Genomic DNA, 21,201 nt, shown 5'->3' with positions numbered 1-21,201 from the left:
AAACCACACACAGGACCAAAGCTTGCAGGTGCCAGTCATTCTGTGTACCATATGGGCATCTGAAAGCAGTCCCTGCCCAAGCGGGCATGGGTCAGTCTACAGCTAAAAAAAAAAAAAAAAAAAAAAAAAAAAAGTGTAGAAGGAGAAAGCCAAGTAGGTAGGACCGGGTACCGAGCTCTGCCATGGAGTTACAGGTGGGACCCCCTGCCAATGCTGGTAGCAGAGTGGCACTCTTTTCAGTGGCATCTTTCCAAATGTCCTCCACGACAGGCACTCAGCTAAATCCCAACTATCTGATGGTTCTTCATTTCAGCTCCACCCAGCGATGCCATCCAGAGAGTGAAGACCGGCAGCAGGTCATCACTACATGAAGCATACAGGACCCAAGGCAAAGCCAAAACCCAGACTTTCCTCAGTGTGCCCAAATAGTGCCAGGTCCCTGACTGGTAACAGGTCCACAGAGGAGCCACTGACTTCTAGGAGGCACTCGTAGGTTCGGGGTCCATCAGTCTGTAAGGAGAACAAAAAAGTCAGTGGGCAAAAGGCAGACAGTGGGCACAGCAGGTGGGTGGAGAGGATTGATGGAGGAAGTGGCATTAACAATTAGAGTGATGCGAGTCAAGAAAGGGTACTGGGCATCCTTTAAAATATATAACAATATTACTTAAGTGGCACCCGGGTGGGCAGCAGACTGACATTAGATCTCACAGAAAATAGATAACCTTCCATTAAGTACAGTGGGCAGAAGAGTGGGTGCCAGTGCCAACAGAGCAATACAACGGGCATCAAAAGGCAGTTCTAGGGACACCATATTGTCCTTGTGGTCCCAGTGCTGCCCTTTACTTTAAGTATGTGCTTCTGTTCAGCTGGCACCTCACAACTGCCAACGTGGGCATTCAGTCATAGAAGGGACAAGGGTGACACCCAGTGGGCATCTGCAGAAGTGCAGAAGATGCAGGCTCGTCTTTCCACCTGAATTTCTCCAGTTTAAGTCCTGCCAGCCTGCCAGTCGCACCTGGCACTTGCATTTGTTTGCTCACTCTCTGAGTGCCACATGCTGCCCAAATCTCTCCATCCACTAAGGCTGGTGGAAGGTTGGCAACTTCAACTTCCAGATCGTTCAGGGCTTTTGTGAGTGTGGCATGGGGGCATTGTTGTGTGGCACCAGTTTCTGCTCACAGTTGCCATCCCCACCCCTTGATAAAACCCACCATGGCTCACCTGGCCACCAGCTGGCATAATCCTATGCAAGGTGTCTCCAAGTCCAAGGACTTGCCCGTTGTCTCCCAGCACGTGGGCAGCATGGGTGCAGGGCCTCGTATCCCCTGGCACACCGGGCAGGCAGGAAACGGCCAATTTCTGTGCCGCCTGGCGACTGTGTAGACGCAGGAAACGCAGCTGTACCACCGTCAGGCCGGAGTAGTGGAACTGAAGAGGAACAGCAGGTTATCACGGGACCCCAGTCAATGTATTCACAGTATAAGATGGGGGGCTATTTGAGGGTGGGCCATCAACCCCACCAGGGGGACAATCTCTAATGCCAATGATAAAGCCACTGGTGAGTTTTAATGTGGCAGCAGGCCCCCCCCGACTCACATGACAATCCCCCCTAATCAGACTGGTCACCATTACCTGCAGCTCACTGGCCAGTCTGCTGAACCACAGCACAGTTCCATTGTTCACTGGGTGTCTGAGCTCCATCTAAGGGGGCAAACACAAGAGAACAGCTCATCGGCAGGAGTAGGGGGCCGCATGGGTGTAACCTCCACCCCCCAAATGGCCAGCACTACACTGGCACCAGTGTGAAACGCGACAGCAAGGTGGGCACAGACGGCCACATCACACACAACAGACTAGAAATCTGACCGACCTGAGACTTAACTGGCGAAATGCAAGTGGCGCCCCCTGCTGTCAGATTGCAGAAAACAAGCAGCGCGTCCAGTGGGCTGCCTTGGTTTGGGTCCACATGATAATAACCTGAGAAAGAGAAAGACGCAAACCTGAGATTTCATATAAGACAGGTGACAGGTAGGCAGAAGTCCTATGAGACAATGCCAGAGCGCCCCCCCCCCCCCCCCCAATCCTATAAGATTAAGCAACCGGATGGTGAACTCGCTGTATCAAAAGAGGAACATGTCCTACAGTGTGAGGTGATGTGATAAAGAAGTCCTACAAGATAACACCTGGCCCAAGGATGTCCTAAGATGTCCTATGAGACAACCAGAAGTCCCTATTGTAGTCCTAGAAGATAAGGCAATGCCATAAATAAAATCATAAGACAGAATAGTGACAAAAAAGTCCTATGAGACAATATCCCGGCCCACACACTCCTCACAAGACAATCAAACATCATGCTGAAGTCCCCAAGGTGGAGTTCAAGAGGACGTTACAGTCCTAGAACTCAAGGGGACAGCAAAACAAGACAAAAAGAAGTCCAATAAGACAAATATCATGGCCTACATGTTTTATAGAGTAAGACAATCTCATGCTATGCTGAAGTCTGTTCAGTCCAGATGTGAGCAAGATAACACTTGACCCGAAGATGTCCTATGAGACAATCTCATTATATTCTTAAGTCCCAATCGCAGTCCTACAACATGATGGGATGCCATAATTTGAAATCTCATAGGGTAAGATAGTGACAAAAGACATTCAATGAGACAAAATCACGGTCCACCTGCAATATAAGACTATCTAAATTGACACCAAACTCCCCAAGGTCGAGAGTTAGAGTGATAAAATGAAGTCCATTAAAACAACATCATAGCCTACAGGTCTTATAAGACAATCTAACAGCAGCATGCGAAGGCCCCCTCTGCCAGGACACATTCAAGGGAGAGCGTTACAGCCCTTCAAAAGGTGAAGAAGGGACAAAAAGAAGTCCAATAAGACAAGATGATGGTCCACAAGTTTTATACAGTTCAGTAATCTCAAAATCTGTTAAGGTTTGGCTCAAAAGAGGGAGATGTCCTACAGGGGAAAGTAATACAAGTCCTACAGGATCATATTTGGCCCATGGATGTGCTAACAGGACCTGTGAGACAATCTAATGGCGTGCTGAATGAAGTCCCCATGGTGGAGTTCATAAGAGACTTAACAGTCCTAGAACAATAATTCCTGTAAGGCAGAAAAAGACGTCCTATGAGACAACATCATGGCCCACATGTCTTATAAGATGACCTCATGGTATGCTAAACTTCTCCAAGTCGAGGCCAACGCTAGGAGAGGCCATCAAAGTTGTGTAAGACCAAGTCCTAGTCCACAGATAATGGAAAGTTGAAGTCCTGTAAGCCAAGATCACGACTAGAAGCCATTCTAGAGTATGAGGTGCTGCAATAATACAGATGTCCTACAAGATGAGTTTATAGCCTAAGGATTTTGCGAGATGTTCTATAAGACAAACTGATGGCATGCTGAAGTTCTCCAAGGCAGGGAGAGGACATACAGGACCACAGATATCCTATGATACCTAATAATGGAATTCTGAGGTCCTCCTCGTTGAGGAGGTCCTACAATGGGGGGTGATGGCATACAAAAGGGCCAGTACAGTAAGACAACATCAGGGACAAGTCCCATAAGACAAAATCATGGCCCACAGATGTCATATGATGGCACATGAATGGACAATGCCCTAAAAGAAAAACCAAGACATGACTGGCAGATGTCCTGTCAGACGGGATCCCGCTATGTAGAAGTCAAGCTGGCACACACATGTCCGGCAGACAAGGACACAAGGATGTCCTGTAAGACAAGGCCCTTGACAGGTAGAAAGTCTTATAAAACATCAGATGGTGAAATGGTTTAAGATGGCAATCAAATGTCAAGCAAGACAGCATATCGGTGTAAAGACGAGCTGAAGGACAAAGTCATGGCGGTCATCAGGTCAGGAGGTCAGGTTGATGGGCCTGAGACCCAAATGAAACAAAGTCTAGAAGGAACATCTCGTTACGGAATGATGTTCTGTTAGACGAGGCATTGGAGGTCCTGGCAGACTGCTGTGTGCTGGCGTCTCATAAGACAGACGTCAAGACCTCCGGCCCTGGAGGCGGTGACTTAGTCAGACACGCTGGGATAAGTAAAAGTCAGGAGGCCATCGAAGGTGGCATGGGGCTGCCACCCAAAGTACTACAAGAACAAGTGACAACTGGCAGGTGGGCCAACAGTATACATCTGGTAGGACAAACCCACCGAAACACAGGCAGAAGCTCATCAGACAGGGTCCGGTTAGTCAGACGTCTCATGAGACCAGACTCGCCAACACCTCTGAAGTTTTTATCTTGCCCCCCAGAAGCCCACCGTTACTGCCCTCCCTGCCCAGTGGCTCCACTCACCATCTGGAAGGTGCGGCCAGCACAGCCTCAGCTCCTTGCAGGTGGTGGCGGGGTGTTCCTCCGTCCCCTTTGTCCAGTCACAAGCGTCCCCGATGTCAGGAGGCGGGTGGTCCATTTGCAGACGACTTCTCCGCGTGGCCTGGGCGGACAACTTCTACAAGAAACGTCACAGTTTGTGATGGGGTGGGCACATGTTGGCATGGCTTGTGTGAGAGATGTCAGTATGTGAGCCCCCAAGCTGCTTCATCTGTACCTCTATTGGTGGTTTTGGTCCTGAGGGTCCAGGAGGTCCTGGTGGGCCCTACATAGTGGAATAAAAAAAGCTGAACCGTAAACAGCAACAGAATGCATTAGGCTGGCACGTGGGCATTACAAGCCTTTGGTAACTCACTTGGGCACCACTGCATCCCTTGTTTCCTTGCTTGCCCTGAAGCCCCTTTGCTCCCTGGAGGATTGAAGACAATCACAGCTGTAGAACAAATCATTGTAGGAGAAGTGAGCGCAGACAAGTACCCCCCATGCCACCTCGACCAAGCCACCGGGGGCAGCATGTGGCATCTGTTTGAGGATTAAAAGCTAACCAGGGTGTTAGGCTGGCTCAGCTACAGTAGCTCATACAGCAAGACATGGTGGCGAGCAAGATGGGGCCAGGTGGTCCTGCAGCAGGAACTGGGATCATCCAGTCACTTTAACTGGGAACACGGGGAGGGTGTGTGTGCCAGTCATCAAAGGCCCACTATGCCAAATGCATGGAATCATCATGGAGTGAAAGCAAGGCCAGTCCTTTCTCCCTTTGACTTTACACACTCCTGGGTGGCATAAACGGAGGTACAAGGAAGGACCTGGCATGACACCACATTGGTGCCCCTGATGAAATGAACTGGCAGAGCAGAACCACAATCTCCAGGTCAGAGCCACTGTGCCAACCACATCAGCCAGATGTGTCTGAAAAGAAAAGCGGGCGACGGGGCTTAGGTCATTGGACACACAGCGCCCCCTGGAGTGCAGCTTAAAGATAGCACCAGCTTCCACCATGAGCCGAAATCAGATACCCGCTTACTTACCTTTGTGCCAAACAGACCCTGGAAAGGAAAAAAAAAAAAGAAATTAATGGAGAGACAGAGAGATGAAGGGCACTATATGATAGATAGATAGATAGATAGATAGAAGTGAAAGGCACTATATAATAGATAGATAGAAGTGAAAGGCACTATATGATAGATAGATAGACGTGAAAGGCACTATATGATAGATAGATAGATGTGAAAGGCACTATATAATAGATAGATAGATAGATAGATAGAAGTGAAAGGCACTATATAATAGATAGATAGACGTGAAAGGCACTATATAATAGAAGTGAAAGGCACTATATAATAGATAGATAGAAAGAAGTGAAAGGCACTATATGATAGATAGATAGAAGTGAAAGGCACTATATGATAGATAGACGTAAAAGGCACTATATAATAGATAGATAGAAGTGAAAGGCACTATATGATAGATAGATAGATGTGAAAGGCACTATATAATAGATAGAAGTGAAAGGCACTATATGATAGATAGAAGTGAAAGGCACTATATAATAGATGGATAGATAGAAGTGAAAGGCACTATATGATAGATAGAAGTGAAAGGCACTATATGATAGATAGATAGATAGATAGAAGTGAAAGGCACTATATGATAGATAGAAGTGACAGGCACTATATAAGTTAAAGATATCCAGATATGAGCTTTATAAACCAGAACTCACTCGGGCCTTGTGGGGCCTGGCATTGGAGTGGCATCCCCGACAGCCAAAATAGCTAACAATTCAGGGTGATATGGGGCTGCAGCCTATCCTGGAAGCACTGGGCACAAGGTAAGAAACAACCCTAGACTGGGTGCCAGTCACACACACATCCCCATGGCAAATTTGAAATTTGACCCTCATTCAAAACCAAATATCCAGCTGAGGGTCACGTGGCACTGGGGACAACTCTGACAGCAGCCAGCGTGGGGTGCCAGCTATCACAATGCAGTTGGGCAAAGAGCAGTTAAAACAGTGCAGACTCAAGACACTTACTGGGGGTCCTGGCTGGCCTCTTCTCCCTTGTGGGCTCGACTGCCCGATGTCACCCTGGCAAAGGAACAAATAAATAATAATAAAAAAAAGAAACAAAGGGGCTTTCAAATGGCCTGAGTTGCCCCCCTGAGGCTCATGTTGACCACTCACCTTGGGATGATGCCAGCTGTGCTTTGAAAAACCTGAGTGATTGTGTGTGTGCAAATATGCCAGTGTGTGCACATGTGGGTGTGCGAGTGTGTGAGTCCATGCAAGTGTGTACAATTGAATGTGTGTGTGTGTTTAAGTAAGCATTTTCAAATGTGCACATATTTGAGACTGTGTGTGTGTCTTAAGTGTGTGAGTACATGCAAGTGTGTGTATGTTAATGTTTTATATTTCTGTGTATTTTATAATTTATTGTCAATTTTAAACGATGTTGTTTATAATTTTATGCATTTTCTGTTACGTTTGTGCGGCCTTTCAAATGTTCTGATGTTCTGTGTGCTTTGTGGGTGGAGCCCCACGAGGCGGGGCCTCTCTGACATCACTGCTACTGGCTCCTCCCTCTCACTATAAAGCACTGAGCACAGGAGAGATCCAGCAGTTGTATATGGTGGGTGTATATGGATGGTGCTTCTTGGGGATCTTCTGGTTTCACCTGGGGGTCCACCCTTTTTTTTGGTCGGATTTTTCTGCCACTTGTTCATTTAAGATTCCCTTTCAAGCAACTTCTTTTTGCTCTTTTGAGCATTTTGCTGTTCCATTACTCCTAACTTATAAAGATTCTTTGTCTGCTCTTTTGAGAAAACAAGACAGGGGTTTACGGTCATCCCTCCCCCTCGTGGTGCTGTTTGCTTTCTTTTAGGACGTTTCTAGTTATGTCCTAACCACTCCCTGTTTGCGGCCTGCATGGCATTGACATGGCATCCTGTTCACCATATCAGGTCACAACCTCAGGTTCTTCCTCGGTGGCCACCACCCTAACAACAGTACACAGAAAAAACATTCAAAATGGTGGAGCCCATGGAGTCAGAAAAAGTGTAAGGAATGAGGAGAACAAAAAAACGAAATGAGCCAGATCCTACGCCAGTGTGCCTATGCCAGTGTGCCTGCGCCTGCCAGTTGAGTATACGGTTGGAGTTGTTGTGCGTTCGTTTTCGACTTTGCGCCAGTTCTCGTCTCTTTGGTCCTCCTGCTATCCACCCACTCTTTGCTTCTTAGCTCGTTTCCTGCTCCTCCAGGTCTCCTGGCAGAGTCTTACTTCAGCCATAACGTTTGCTTCAGTTCAGTATGGTGGTCTCAGTGTCGCTGTGTGTGACGCGGATGAAGGTGTGCCAACATGAGACGTCTGTGTCTGTGGGTCTCCACAGAGGACCCCCAGTACACTTCTGCCTCCTGCCAACCGGACGGGGAAATGAGAAAGCGAGAGGGAAGGCGGCCACACTGGCGCTGCCCTACCTGCACTCCTTTGGGTCCGTGTCGTCCCTTGGGGCCTTGGAGGCCTTGATGTCCCTTTATCAGACAACAAAAGCAGACAAGAGCAAGTCATGGCTTAAGATAAAGCACCCTTCTGCACCGGCTCCTCTTGCTAGCGTGCCACCTACCTTGACCCCTGCTGGTCCAGGCAGACCCCTCAGACCTTTGGCACCCGGTGGGCCCTGTAAGAGTTAGAAGAACAAGGTGGTGAAATGTGGGCAGTTGAGCAATCGAACCAACCAGCCAGTCAGTTTCACGTTGTCCCTGCTCCTCACCCAGCCATTAAATGCTGTCATTTAATGACAGCGCCACCTGCTGTCCATTGTCTAGCTGAACAGGAACGGCGTCTGAAGAGGAGGCAAGTGGCCCAACAAAGCCAAGGACTATGTGAAGGCGGCGGCACTGCCAGGAGGACCATGTACCTGTGCTCCTTTGATGTCCGGTTGACCCTTCTCTCCTCGGAGGCCTGGAATGCCCTTTAGAAGAACAAAAGAAAGAAAGAGTGGGTGAGGATTATTCAGGATGCCAGGGGGCTCTGCATTTAGGTAGAAACTATCCAAGGATGGGTGAAACAAAAAATCACTTCATTTTAAAGAGCAGGCCAAGGGTGCCAGCTGATTGTAAGGACCCGGGACCGAAGGTACCCCCTGAGGTGTAACCTCTCAAAGGATGCTGGGTTATGAGGCGAGTCGCCCTCCTGTATCCACAGGATTTGGGGTCACATCCTGCCCACCGTCCCAGAGTCTTCACGCCCATGTGACGCGAGACTGGCACTTCAAGAACATGTGGAGAGGAAGATGGAAACTCCTCCAGTGGCCTAGAATCATCTCGTGGGCCAGCTTTGGCAATTCTTAGGAGCTCGGCCCAGTGGCGTTGTTGGGTGGGATGACTTCCAGGGTTTTTAGCTCTTCATCATAAGACCCCTGATCTTCAAGAGGACTAACCCACCCCCGCACCCAGTGTCCAGCTCCCTAATCCTCCTGTTGACCAATCTGACAAGAATGGACGCCTTGCACAAAACGTCCAAGGGGAACCCCCCCCGCCCCACCACGACCATCACTCTGCAACTGCCTAAAACTCCAAAACTTATAAAAGAGGCGTGGCTAAGCCCCTCATAAGTGGTAAAGCTAGTGATGTCCCCCCTCGTCTGATAGTGCTGCTGGTCCTACAAGGACGTTAGATGGTCACAATTCAGTCTGGGGATGACCCCACTAGATAAATGGGGGGGTGGGTGGAGAAGGGGGTTTCATGCGAGTTATAGAACTCAGTATGGAATTTTGCATGAGCCTAAGGGGGGGGGGGTTCCCCAGTGGAGGTTAGTTTTGTGGAGAGGAGAGTGGACACCATAGATCAGCTTCCCCTACCCCCGCCCCATCCAGCCCCGCCCATAAAGCCACTGGCAGTTATGGGATCACCTTGGATAACAAGGCTAAATGATGAGGAGGAGGAGGAGGATGAAGATGAGGACAATTGAAATGTACACACTTACCGGGGGGCCCACCGGCCCTGCTGGTCCCATGGAGCCCTTTAGACCTGGATGTCCCTGCATTGGTAAAAATATTGAATTAAAGTTCAACTATAAAACAAAAGTGGCCAGTAGGTGGCATACTTGTGCAAAGCCAAATCCCGCATGTTAAGAGGAGAGCATCCTGGATGGATAAGGGGGGGTGGGAAGGTCCAACTTGGCATCTCCATTTGAAATTAGTAAAGTTGGGAGAGACAAACCTTTGGGCCTTTTTGTCCTTGAGGTCCCTGCAGGCCTCGGGGTCCGGGGTCACCCTGTTGAGGAAATCACTGAATAAGCCGTCACTGTCATAGTCAACACGCTTATGTAACTTTGGTGAAGTTGTCTTTCGTCAGTTGTGTGCGTCTCGTATTCCATCTTTGGACATCGGCAGAGGCTGCAACTTCAGCCCCTCTGAGTAAATTCAATCTGCAGACCGTGCAGTTCTCTATTCAAATCATGAATTTGGGGTTCCTAACCATGAAAAGCCTCAAAGCATTACTCAAAATGGCCACTAGAGGGGGGAAAAAACACCAAACCCCAGCTAGTCATGAGCAAACGTGAAGTCTTTATAAATAAAAAGAGTTTATGTTTCAAAATGCTTTGTTACACAAGAAGCTCCAAAGAGCACAAAAGGAACTGTCTTCAAAAACTAAACAGTATGGAGGCAAACAAATAAAGAAAAAGAGAGCAGCGATATCAAAAAGAAGTAAAGACTCACCAGTCACCGACACCTGCGCAATCAATGAACCGCAGGGGACTGCGGGCTCTCAATCAGCCTTTGTAAGGTCATGGGCGGCCCCTGGGGGGTGACGGACAGGTGGCCCCGCCTCTTTGCAAGCCACCCACAAAACACAAGGGGCCTAACAGAAGATACTCGGACACATAGAAACTAACTGATCAGAAGAATAGAAAATGATGCAAATAAAAAACGTAAACGCAAACAACAATATTAACAAATGTAAACAAATCAGAAATGAACAGCAAAGACATAAAAGTCAGCCGGGCTGAAACATAACAAAGGGGTACTGCTGATGTTCCCGTGGTACCCGCTCCTCAAATGGTCCATCAGGGGCACAGCCAGGGAGGGGCGAGAAGGTACCAGAATCGAAGTACACGATACGGCCAAATGTACGTGGGCACCCCTTCAGATGTTTCATGGTGAACAGGTGCCATGTGAAGTCACGACTTTAAACATGGCACTGCCAGAGGATGACACCTTTGCCACAACTTGTGATATGGCATTTCTGCTCTGGTAGATCTGTTCCGGCCAACAGGAAGAGCTGTTATTGTGTAGTGGGAATATCGAGGGGCAACAGCAGCTCAGTCACCAGGTGGTGGACCCAAAGCCAGATTAAGACCCCCATAAAGGCCCCTGGGGGACTTCATGAATAGAGCAGAGCTCCTTAGCAGCAGAGAACTGACCATACTTTCAAACAGTGAGCCAAGTGTGGACCCCCTGCTGTTTAGCGTGCGCCGAGACTCGACTCTAGGGGTGAAGAGGGGCTTGTGGGGTCCGAGGTCCGTCCAGTTCTCCCTCGATAATTTTGGACACCTGATGTGTAAATCGAGCAGGGCAGAGGGTTCCCCCTCACAGGCACAATACCCAATCGTTTCATCGAGCAGGAAGGAGGTGCCCACTTGCTGACTTTGGCGCGCAGACACCTGATCCATTCATCAAGCAGGGGTGGTGGGGGGGTCCCCCACTTTGCTGATTTTAATGTGTGGACACCTAATTTGTTCATCAAGCAGGGAGGGGTCCCCCCTACTGACTTCGGCGAGTGGGCACCAGATCCGTTAATTGAGCTGGGGAGGCCCCCCTTTTGATGATTTTGCCACGCAGGAAGGACTGCGACTCATGAAAAGGCCCCAAGGTGTGGTATCAGGTAGAGCCACCCATGACATAAAGTGGAGTGTGGGCAGGGGGGTCTTCCAGAAGTGTCCTCTCAGGACTGATAAAAACTATACTTCACTGTTGGGTACTGGTGGGCAAATCTGGGTTTAGGGGATGCCAGCAGAACGCCTCCTTCTGGACTGCATACTGTTAAATAATGGCAGAGTTTGGGTGAGGCCCCTCGGTTCCAACTGTAGGCTTCAGTTTGGGGTTGACATTTTACTCTTCCACCACGACTGTGGTCCATAAAGACACGGAGGAGCTTGAGTGGCCTGCACAGACCCCCTAATCTCAACCTTACTGAACACCTTTGGGATGAACGGGAGGTCTTCTCGTTCAGCGTCAGTGCCAGTCTTTTTTTGCCTGAACGGGCACAAATTCCTCCAGACGCCCTTCAACGTCTTGTGGACCAAAGAGTAGAGGTTGTTATGGAGGAGAGCCGACTCCATTGTGATGCTCATGCTTTTGGAATGGAACGTCCAACAAGCTCATCTCGGAGTGATGGTCAGGTGACTACAAACGTTTGGCCACACAGAATTCAAACCTCCTTCCATAAGAAGACGTGCCAACAGCAGGAAGTCCATCGCTGGCGATGATAACGGTATGAGCTGGAAGGCCATTGCTGCAATGACAGATTTCAGAGTTAGACACCCGGGAGGAAGCCCATGAAGAACCAAATGGTCCAAAGACACAGCAAGCCAGTCATCTAAGGACAGCGAGCAGCAAACTCCAAGTCCATGCAGTTCTTAGAGAAATTTGTTCCATTCGCCGCAGACTCGTGAAAGTGTTTGTGGGGACGGAGAGGTTAGGACCTCCCGCCGGTAGGCCGTTGTTCCAGGGTGCCTCCTCTCCGCTTCCTAAGGAGAACTGAAGGTCTGAGGATCTCCTTATGGGCTCTGCCAAGGTATGTATGAGGTATGGGCGCCATCACCAGCATCATCTTCTCCTTCTCTCTCCGCAGCACCGAGAACGCGTCCAGTCAGGGCACCTGACTCCGCCCCTTCCAGTTTCCCTGTCCGTAAGAATCCCGGACTACGGGAATGAGGCGTCATTTGACTGCAAGACAAACCGCTAGGCGGAACTCCTCTGATGAGATGACCTTTCACTCGTGAAGATGATTTTGGCCCGAGATAAAGGGTATCCATGCCAAGACAGGCATTACTTTTGTTTATTTCTCTCTCACGTGAAACAGGACGCCTTAAATTTTTGATTCTGGCAGTCTCTCGTCCTGCCACACTGGTTTCTTCACTCACATTTAGGCCACTGGCATCTCAATGGGCGTGAATTCAAAGAGCAGTCGTGGATGAAGATAGCAGCCCACAACTCCAGGACATCTGGATATTGAAGCACATTCTACATGAACAAGCCATTCAAACTTCCTTTGGGTGGGGTGGGCTATCTGGCCCGTCTTTTTCAAACGGGTCACAAGGTGGCAGCAGCTTTAAAGTGGTGACGGAATGAAGAGAAGTCAAAAGAACAAGCAAGGGGGCGAAACCAGAAAGATCCAATGAAAACCAGCTGAACGTCCAAAAAACAAAAACGATAATTATAGCCGGAGCGCAAAGCAAGAATTTCGAAAAACGGGAGAATGACATGCAAAAATAAACATAAGCAGCGGCCTTTATGAGAATCCACTTGTGGACCAACGGGAAGGGTAAGACGCTGACCTTCACCGCTACGACCGGACGAGGTGACGCATCGCATAGGAACGACACAGCGAACAGTCCACAAAGCGATGGCGCCCATAGGAGAACAAAATGGCGGCGCACAAGAGAAATTCATTTCTGGCATCGTGAAAAACACACATCGGGCACAAAACCAAAGGTGACAATGAAGTTTCGGGACCTTTAAAATCCCACCCTAAAAAAGGGTCTCAATGATTTTGAACAGCCTAGGAAAAGCTATCAAAGAAAAAAAAAAAAGAAGATGAATCGGATATCCTGCCTACTACGCCATTTGAGCCCAATCTTAAATTCGTCTTCACTGCTCCCTTTAGTTTGAGTGTTGTATCGAAGTTCTTGTGAAGTTTCTTTTCTAATCTTTAAACAACATTATTGGAGACCAACATCACTGAACCATCCTGGGCGGTGATCCTTCTTGCTGTAGCGTCAGAATTCCATGATTCATAACTAGATTCATGGCTTTCGGCTAATACTACATAAAGCAGTTCTTTATCTTTTACAGGCCCTAGTGTGGAGCCCCCCCAGTTCCTCCATTTTAGTTTTAATGATCCCAGTTTCACTCACCTTCTTGCCTCTTGCTCCTGGACGCCCGGGCTTTCCGGCACGGCCGATGTCGCCCTGCAAATTAGAGGAGCGAGTTACTTTTCCAGCACTGTCTTAATTTAGAGGAGCCAATGAGCAAACAGGGAAGACTGGGAGGAGCAAATCCAGAAGAATCCAACTCACTGGGTCGCCTTCATTTCCCTCAACACCCAGCAGACCATCTAAGCCTGGTAGTCCCTGAAGGAGAAGAATGAAGACAACGCGAGGGTGAGCTTCAATATACAGCAGCACAAATTCACAGAAACAGAACAATCACATCTCCTCTTAAACATAACACGGTACCAAACACCCGTGACAGACTTGATGTTCCTTCTAGGATCCTACTGCAGATACCACCAGGATAGGCTTGGAAACTCTCAAATGGATTAAGCAGAGGGGGAGTGCGGCCCAGAAGTTGGTGGAGACCACCCGCTCTGCTCACCCGAGCGGCCTCTGATGTGAATGAGAGAAGATCTGCAGGTCGGTGGAAGTGTGGAGGAGTCCCCATCCAAAGTCAGATTAAGGCGTTCACCCCCAGACAGCACTGCCAGAGTTCTTGGGTGGCATCACATGCTGTGGCGCTAAAAAGATCCTGGCGTTCGATTCGCCCACATCCAAGATAATCTAAAAACAAGCGTCATGGGCGAGTGTAGCTGCGCTCCTTCGACTTCCCGATTTCTGACTATGATTTTTAGTAATCTAGTAATCTACGTTCTCTCTCATTTAATGTTTCCTCTCCTTGGGGGGGGTTCAGATTTTTAAATCTTTTATATGCAGATTGCGGGCAACCTTCCAGGTGGAAATGGAGATTTACAAAAGAAAACTTCACGGGAGAACGCACAAATATTTATGGCAATTCTGACGCTTCCGTACAGAAAAGAGAATGTGGGGAAACTACGACACCCTGTGGTCAAGTAGGGAAGTGCAACCAAACCAGCTCAACGATGACTCGCATGGATATTCATATCGCTTTGAGTCTGCGTTAACGTGACAAACATGTGACACCAGAAAAGTGACGACTACGGTGCACAAGGCTGTGTTTTAATTCCCTTTCAGGAGGGCCAATGCCGCGTATTTCCACTGAAGGGCTTTTTTGTTGTTTTTTCGTCAGTTCATATCGGCCACCTGTTGTCACAAAACCTCTGCACATGCTGAAGGATTTATAAATTGTGTACAAATGTGCCTATAAATTAGTTTTTTATTTCATTTTTCTATCCATGAAATGTTTTATAAATGAGACCCCCCAAGTCATTTCCATTCCCTCCACCAATCTTTTGCAGGCCTCAACCACCCATTTCCCACGATGCTTCTCAGCTGTGCAAAATCTCTAAAGTGCGGATGAACACCTAAAGGCTCCTAATGACCGTATCACTGGCTGCGAGGGTTAGCCCTGAAATTTAAAATGGCGTCCGCTTCTATGTCCTGCAGCGACCGTTACCGGCACACAGAGAAGAAAAGCACCAACTGTTAGAAAGCCTGAAGAACGGCGTGCAAGAATTCCCCAAGACAAGAAGCAGCCAGCACGCTCTGATTCCTGTTGTCCAAGAGATGGGAAGGAGCGGACAGAGAAGGGATGAACCACAACAGCCCTGCTTACCCTGGGTCCCGGTTTTCCAGGTTGTCCACGTCTCCCGACTTTTCCTGCTGATCCCTAAGACCACCAAATAAAAGAGGAGTCAGCAGCCATACGTAACTGTACTTAAGCCAAAACACTTCCATGATGAGACATTTTTCCAGAATTGTGGTAGTGTGGTCTCTGCAGGCCACGCATGTTCGGCATGTTCTCTTTCGAGGTCCTCGTGTAAGGCACGTGTCACGTGTGGACGCCGACCTGAATGAGATCACTCCAGAATCTAAATGGTGTCACACATGCGTGCCTGGGAGACGACTTCAGGGTGCGCATCAGCTTGTAATTCCACCCCAAGCCAAAGTGTGGCATGGTCTACAGATCTGGAAACCAACATCTCACCGGCACATTTTTGATTCGATAAGCTTTATTAATCCCCGAGGGGGACTCGCCTTTTCAACATGACCTTTTAAGGGGATGAAAGCGCAGGGTCCGCCATTGTGCAGCAGCCCCTTGAGCAATTTTCAGGCTAAGGGCCCAACAGAGTGGGATCCCTTCTGGCAGTAATGGGATTTGAAGCAGCAAACCTTCCAGATACCAGCTCCGCCCCCCACCATGACATCACTTCTGGTTCCCGGGGCTCCTGGTCCCGCCCCCTTCTACCTGCTGGACTTCACCACCGCCATCTTTCTCCAGTTTAAATTGCGTCTCGTCACGTGTTTATTATTTTTGTCATTTCATCTGCGGGAGCCCCCAGGCCTTCATCACTGATGACTCCATCAGATATAAGGGGGCTGTGGTGGGCCGTGTGCTCAGATTGGATTGGATTTATGTGGATGTGTGTGTGTACTCAGGGTGTGCATTCTGCATCTTGTGTTGTTTAACAATAAGTAATGAAGTGGGTTTCGTGAATATTAAATAGTCTCATACTAGTTATTTTCTTTAAGCTGTATCTTTATAGGTACGCAATATTGTGGAGTTTTAAGGGTCCGGAAGTTAGTGATAAGACAATGAATGACCTCTGTAAGCAATAAAACTGATAAGTGTGTGCCAACTAAGGGTCACCAGACATGAGCTCATTCTTGGTGGTATGAAGTAAGCAGGTTGGCATTGATTGATGGAATGGCAAGAGTTATGAAAACAGCTTTAACTGGTGGTCTGGGGCCTGCAGAGATGCAATGAGAGATGCCCCAGCTTCTTGGCTCCTCAAATCAAGCCAGGCCTGAGGGGTCAGGTGGATTTTCAAGGCCTTCAGATTTGAAAGAACTCCAGACGAACGTGTTTAAAACATGGCGAGCCTCGTGTGCCCTCTGGACTTACCTGTTCACCGGCCGCTCCCTTTGGTCCTTTTCTTCCGAGAGGCCCAGACATTCCCTGCAAATGAAACTGTCAGTTTTAGGTGGGCGCCGACCCCCTTGGCGTTATGTTTACCCCCAGAACGACGAGCTGAAAACACGAAATCCCATTCAACAAGAAAAAAAAAAATAGAATTCATGTTGTGTTTGAACGACTCTGTTCGGCGAATCCTTCAAATTGCTTCATGCTTACGTAGCAAATCGATTCAGCAGCGCGTAATACAAGTGCTATGGTAGTCGCGGTTTTTTGTTTTTCGAGCCTGAAGGCGCACAGGCGTGTGTACCGCCGTTTCCATGATTCTCCATCACTTGTGATTCTTTGAAGATTACTGGTGAACGATTCTGTCCTTCATCGCACGAGTACAGTACAGTACAGTAATCACACAGCAAGACTGAATGTACACAACTTGGAATAAACTGGCTTTATTATTTTGTAAAATTTGTTTGAATATATTGTGGCAGGCGGCCCGGCGTCCATGCCCACCCGGGACGCCCCTGCCCACTATATTCAGGGGGAGCAGCCCTGGACACTGCAATACCTCCCCGGGACGCTAGTTCGCCGCCCCCCCTGGGGAGGAGCAGTGCCTCGGTTTCCCGCAGGGCTCCCTGGGAATTGGGTGCAGCCCTGTTGGGTCCCGCAGGCACTGCCAGGGGGTGCTGTGTTTGGGACTCCTGAGCTCGTATGGGCAGCATATTCAACACAGCTGGAACTCGGTGATCAAACACCTGGAGCAGATAAAAGGCGCCAGCGAGCAGAGTCGAGTGGAGGAGTGGTGGTGCCAGTGAGAAAGAAGAAGAAGAAGAAGAGTGCTTGGGACTGTGTTGTGTCTGTGGGTACGAGGATGGTGTAGCCCACAGGCGAAGAAAATAGAAAGTATTTCCTTTATTTTACACGTGCCTCCTGTGTCCAATCTGTGTCGGGTTGGGTGCTATATAGCGTCATCTTACAATATAAACATAACACATTTATGCCCCTTTGTGCAGTGAAGCAAGAAGAACAATGAAACCCAATAACAGGACGACGTACCCAGAGATCAAATCACAAGGAGTTCCGTTTTTTTTTTTGTTGGAATCCGCAATCTCGGAGAGAGAGAGAAGACATCGTGGTGACGTCCTGTTGTGCTAGTGACGCGACGTGCTACCAAATACTGAAGGTGACGAGAAAAGAAAAACCTCACAAAATGGCGGCAGCGTCCGTAAACGCCAAAAACGGTGTTCGAAACATTACAAAATGAGTTTAGATAATCGGAAATTACAGGAAAGAAATGAAAGCTGACGTTCAACGTGGATTCTACATGACTTAAAATCCTCCAAAAAATTAAATAAAGAGAAAATGAATACGAAATGAAATCAGAAAGTGTCACGTAACACTGGAGATCATGTGACGTAAATGAAATTAAATTAGAAAGTGTCACATGATGCTGGAGATCATGTGACGTAAATTAAATTAAATTAGAAAGTGTCACGTGATGCTGGAGATTATGTGACACAAATTAAATTAGAAAGTGTCACGTGATGCTGGAGATCATGTGACGTAAATTAAATTAAATTAGAAAGTGTCACGTGATGCTGGAGATCATGTGACGTAAATGAAATTAAATTAGAAAGTGTCACGTGATGCTGGAGATTATGTGACACAAATTAAATTAGAAAGTGTCACGTGATGCTGGAGATCATGTGACGTAAATTAAATTAAATTAGAAAGTGTCACGTGATGCTGGAGATCATGTGACGTAAATGAAATTAAATTAGAAAGTGTCACGTGATGCTGGAGATTATGTGACACAAATTAAATTAGAAAGTGTCACGTGATGCTGGAGATCATATGACGTAAATTAAATTAAATTAGAAAGTTTCATGTGATGCTGGAGATTATGTGACACAAATTAAATTAGAAAGTGTCATGTGATGCTGGAGATCATGTGACGTAAATGAAATTAAATTAGAAAGTGTCACGTGATGCTGGAGATTATGTGACACAAATTAAATTAAATTAGAAAGTGTCACGTGATGCTGGAGATCATGTGACGTAAATGAAATTAAATCAGGAAGTGTCACGTAATGCTGGAGATCATGTGACGTAAATGAAATTAAATCAGGAAGTGTCACGTAATGCTGGAGATCATGTGACACAAATTAAATTAGAAAGTGTCACGTGATGCTGGAGATCATGTGACGTAAATGAAATTAATTAGAAAGTGTCACGTGATGCTGGAGATTATGTGACACAAATTAAATTAAATTAGAAAGTGTCACGTGATGCTGGAGATCATGTGACGTAAATGAAATTAAATCAGGAAGTGTCACGTAATGCTGGAGATCATGTGACACAAATTAAATTAGAAAGTGTCACGTGATGTAGGAGATCATGTGACGTAAATGAAATTAAATTAGAAAGTGTCACATGATGCTGGAGATCATGTGACGTAAATTAAATTAAATCAGAAAGTGTCAAGCAATACTGTGGATATCATGTGACATAAACACACAATTCTATTGGCTAGATAGGGAAGTCCCTGAATTGCAGGACTCTGAAGGTCCGCTTCTTGGTTGCTTAGCGCAAGTGGCAGTGCGAACGAGCGAATGCGCGATGACAACGCCGTACTTTTATCAGTTTAAGATCGGCCCGCTTCATGATTCCCGTAAAACGGGTCAATCCCTACTACCAAATCTGTTGGATTAGCAGAGCACTAACAGCCATTTTGACCAGTAAGAGGGGGTCTGGTGGGTACCATTAATCACCTGCACAATTATTTTTCTTCTCAGCATGAGACATGTACACAAATACGTAATGCTGGTAACTATGTAAACCATCCAAATTCTCATTTATTCTAAGAATATTTTTGGCCATACTGCCCCCTCCTACCTACAACCAGACCACCATCTCGACTCCTACATGATGACCACCATGCTTATCAAGTCACCGTCACCTCCAACCCTCCCTTTGGTCATCAATCATTTACTATTCTGATGCCTCAGGTGATCCCAGGCCACCAAACCTTGACTCCCAGTTTTCCATGATTTCCTTTCTCTCCTTTTGGTCCTCGAGGCCCTGGTGGACCCCTGGGTCCAGCTGCTCCTTTTGCTCCTTTCTGTCCCATGGCGCCCTGAAGAGAAGTGAAATAAACAGCAAATGGAACGAACGAACATCAGCAAAACCCTTGGATTTGTACAGGAAACGTGAAAATGACAAAAGTCAAATGATTACCGGTTGGCCACTCGTCTTTGCTTCTCCCTTTTTTCCTTTGGTACCACGGATCCCCTAGAAATGAGGACAACAGAGAATTTGAGTGTCACGGCTCAGCGGAGGGTCTTTACTTTTGTGTTTGTTTTTGTTCTGTTTTATTTATTTATTATCTCTCAATATTGTGCTATGCATGTCTTAGTTTTGTGGTTATCTGCCCTGTCCACTGTATGTGGAGCCCCAGGTAAGTGAGGCCACTGATTTTACGCGGATGGTGTGCTGGCCTGGCACTTTTCAAGATGAAGCTGCTGATGGCGTTGCATTTGGTCGTTTGCTTTCCTGCTTTTCCTGCCTTGTCTCTCGCACACACACACACACACACACACGGGAGATGATTTCTGTTGGTAATTCCACTTCCAGTCGAGGGATGGCACTGAAGATCTGTGATGTCACTTCCTGTAGTGTCACCTCCCCTTTCCAGCAGCCTTAAATAACCCACCAGCGAGATGATGGGCAGTCTCAACAAAGACTTGCGTCTGAGAAGACATCTCCAGTTCCAGTTATATGGGGGGGGGGGGGGGATCATCACTGGTGCCCCAGACCTTTACACCGTCCTGTCATTCCCACCAGTGATGGCTCCTGTCTCGTGTCGTCACATTAGACCCTGATGATCCCGCTCAAAGCATCTTTTGAGTTCTTGCAGGCTCATGTCCCGCTGAGGAGGAGATGGTGGACTTGACAGGCAGAAGAAGTACCAGGATGTTAGCGTCCTTACCTGCTGGCCTTTTCTCCCATGAGTGGCAGGTTTACCAAAGACACCAGCGTTGCCCTTAAGAAAGGAAACAAAAATGAAAATAAGGAGATAATCAGTAAAGGCTCAAGCTGCCCCGAGGTCCATGGCGTGTACGGTCACTCGGCAGACTTTTATCAGCCTGTGATTGGGGGGCTCGTAGTTCTCTCATGTTGTGTGAACACTGAAGTCTTCCTTTGGTGCACTGAAAAAAATGGACACGTACTCCACAGCACCCTGCACACGTGACCAGACACTTGTCATGAGCGCCATGCACTTCAATGCGGTGTGCGGTGCAATGGGGTCTCCTTCATCAAATGGATTAAGGTGTCCGCGCCAACCAGTCAGCCACCCTGACACCGTCCAGCACAGCGGCTCTGATTACGGTGGCACACAGAAGTGTCACGTTTGGACGATGAAGTGTCTGAAACGAATGGAAGCCCTCTGATGGGAGTCATAGTAAACACTGAGGACCAAAGGACCGAGCCACCCACCGAGTGGCCTTTCATCTCAACACTGCTATCTAAGAGCTCAGTGAGCTCATGGCTGGCCTCTCGCTGTCCCTCCGCAGCCTGAACACTGTGAGTAATATGGCGTTGCTATGTCTGGTATGAACGGATTCTGACAAAAGGGTCGGGAGATGAAATGATACCAGAGTCCAAACTGGGAGAGCAAGGAATCGAGATGTCAAACCAAACTGCTAAATGATGAAGTGTCACTGCAGGCGACCTCCAAAAACCAGACGGGATGACAAAGACCACATAATGGCAGTAAAAAAAACAAAAA

At 47.7% G+C, this 21,201-nt stretch overlaps 1 protein-coding gene across 1 annotated transcript; it reads right to left on the bottom strand.

The window, feature by feature from the left end:
* Window positions 1-363: 363 nt before the first annotated feature.
* On the bottom strand, window positions 364-16,517 carry LOC127529339 (collagen alpha-3(V) chain-like). Its single transcript, XM_051932478.1, has 18 exons — window positions 16,407-16,517; window positions 15,117-15,170; window positions 13,664-13,717; window positions 13,502-13,555; window positions 9,583-9,636; window positions 9,347-9,400; window positions 8,280-8,333; window positions 7,986-8,039; window positions 7,840-7,893; window positions 6,400-6,453; window positions 5,396-5,413; window positions 4,723-4,776; window positions 4,585-4,632; window positions 4,332-4,485; window positions 1,871-1,977; window positions 1,633-1,701; window positions 1,222-1,428; window positions 364-510 (listed from the first exon to the last, which is right to left on the bottom strand). The coding sequence occupies exons 1-18, from the start codon at window positions 16,455-16,457 to the stop codon at window positions 364-366; spliced, it is 1,341 nt and encodes a 446-aa protein (XP_051788438.1). The 5' UTR covers window positions 16,458-16,517.
* Window positions 16,518-21,201: the final 4,684 nt, after the last annotated feature.

Source organism: Erpetoichthys calabaricus, chromosome 10 (assembly GCF_900747795.2).
Source record: "Erpetoichthys calabaricus chromosome 10, fErpCal1.3, whole genome shotgun sequence".
Lineage (NCBI taxonomy): Eukaryota > Metazoa > Chordata > Cladistia > Polypteriformes > Polypteridae > Erpetoichthys > Erpetoichthys calabaricus.
This window is presented reverse-complemented; position numbering and strand designations above follow the sequence as displayed.

Coding starts and splice junctions, on each gene's coding strand:
- LOC127529339 (XM_051932478.1), bottom strand. CDS start 16,457: ATGTCTGGGCCTCTCGGAAGAAAAGGACCAAAGGGAGCGGCCGGTGAA. Junction 1,978..4,331: donor CTGGCCGCACCTTCCAGATG/GTGAGTGGAGCC, acceptor TCTCTTTCTCAG/GTTATTATCATGTGGACCCA. Junction 511..1,221: donor TTATGCCAGCTGGTGGCCAG/GTGAGCCATGGT, acceptor TTCTCCTTACAG/ACTGATGGACCCCGAACCTA.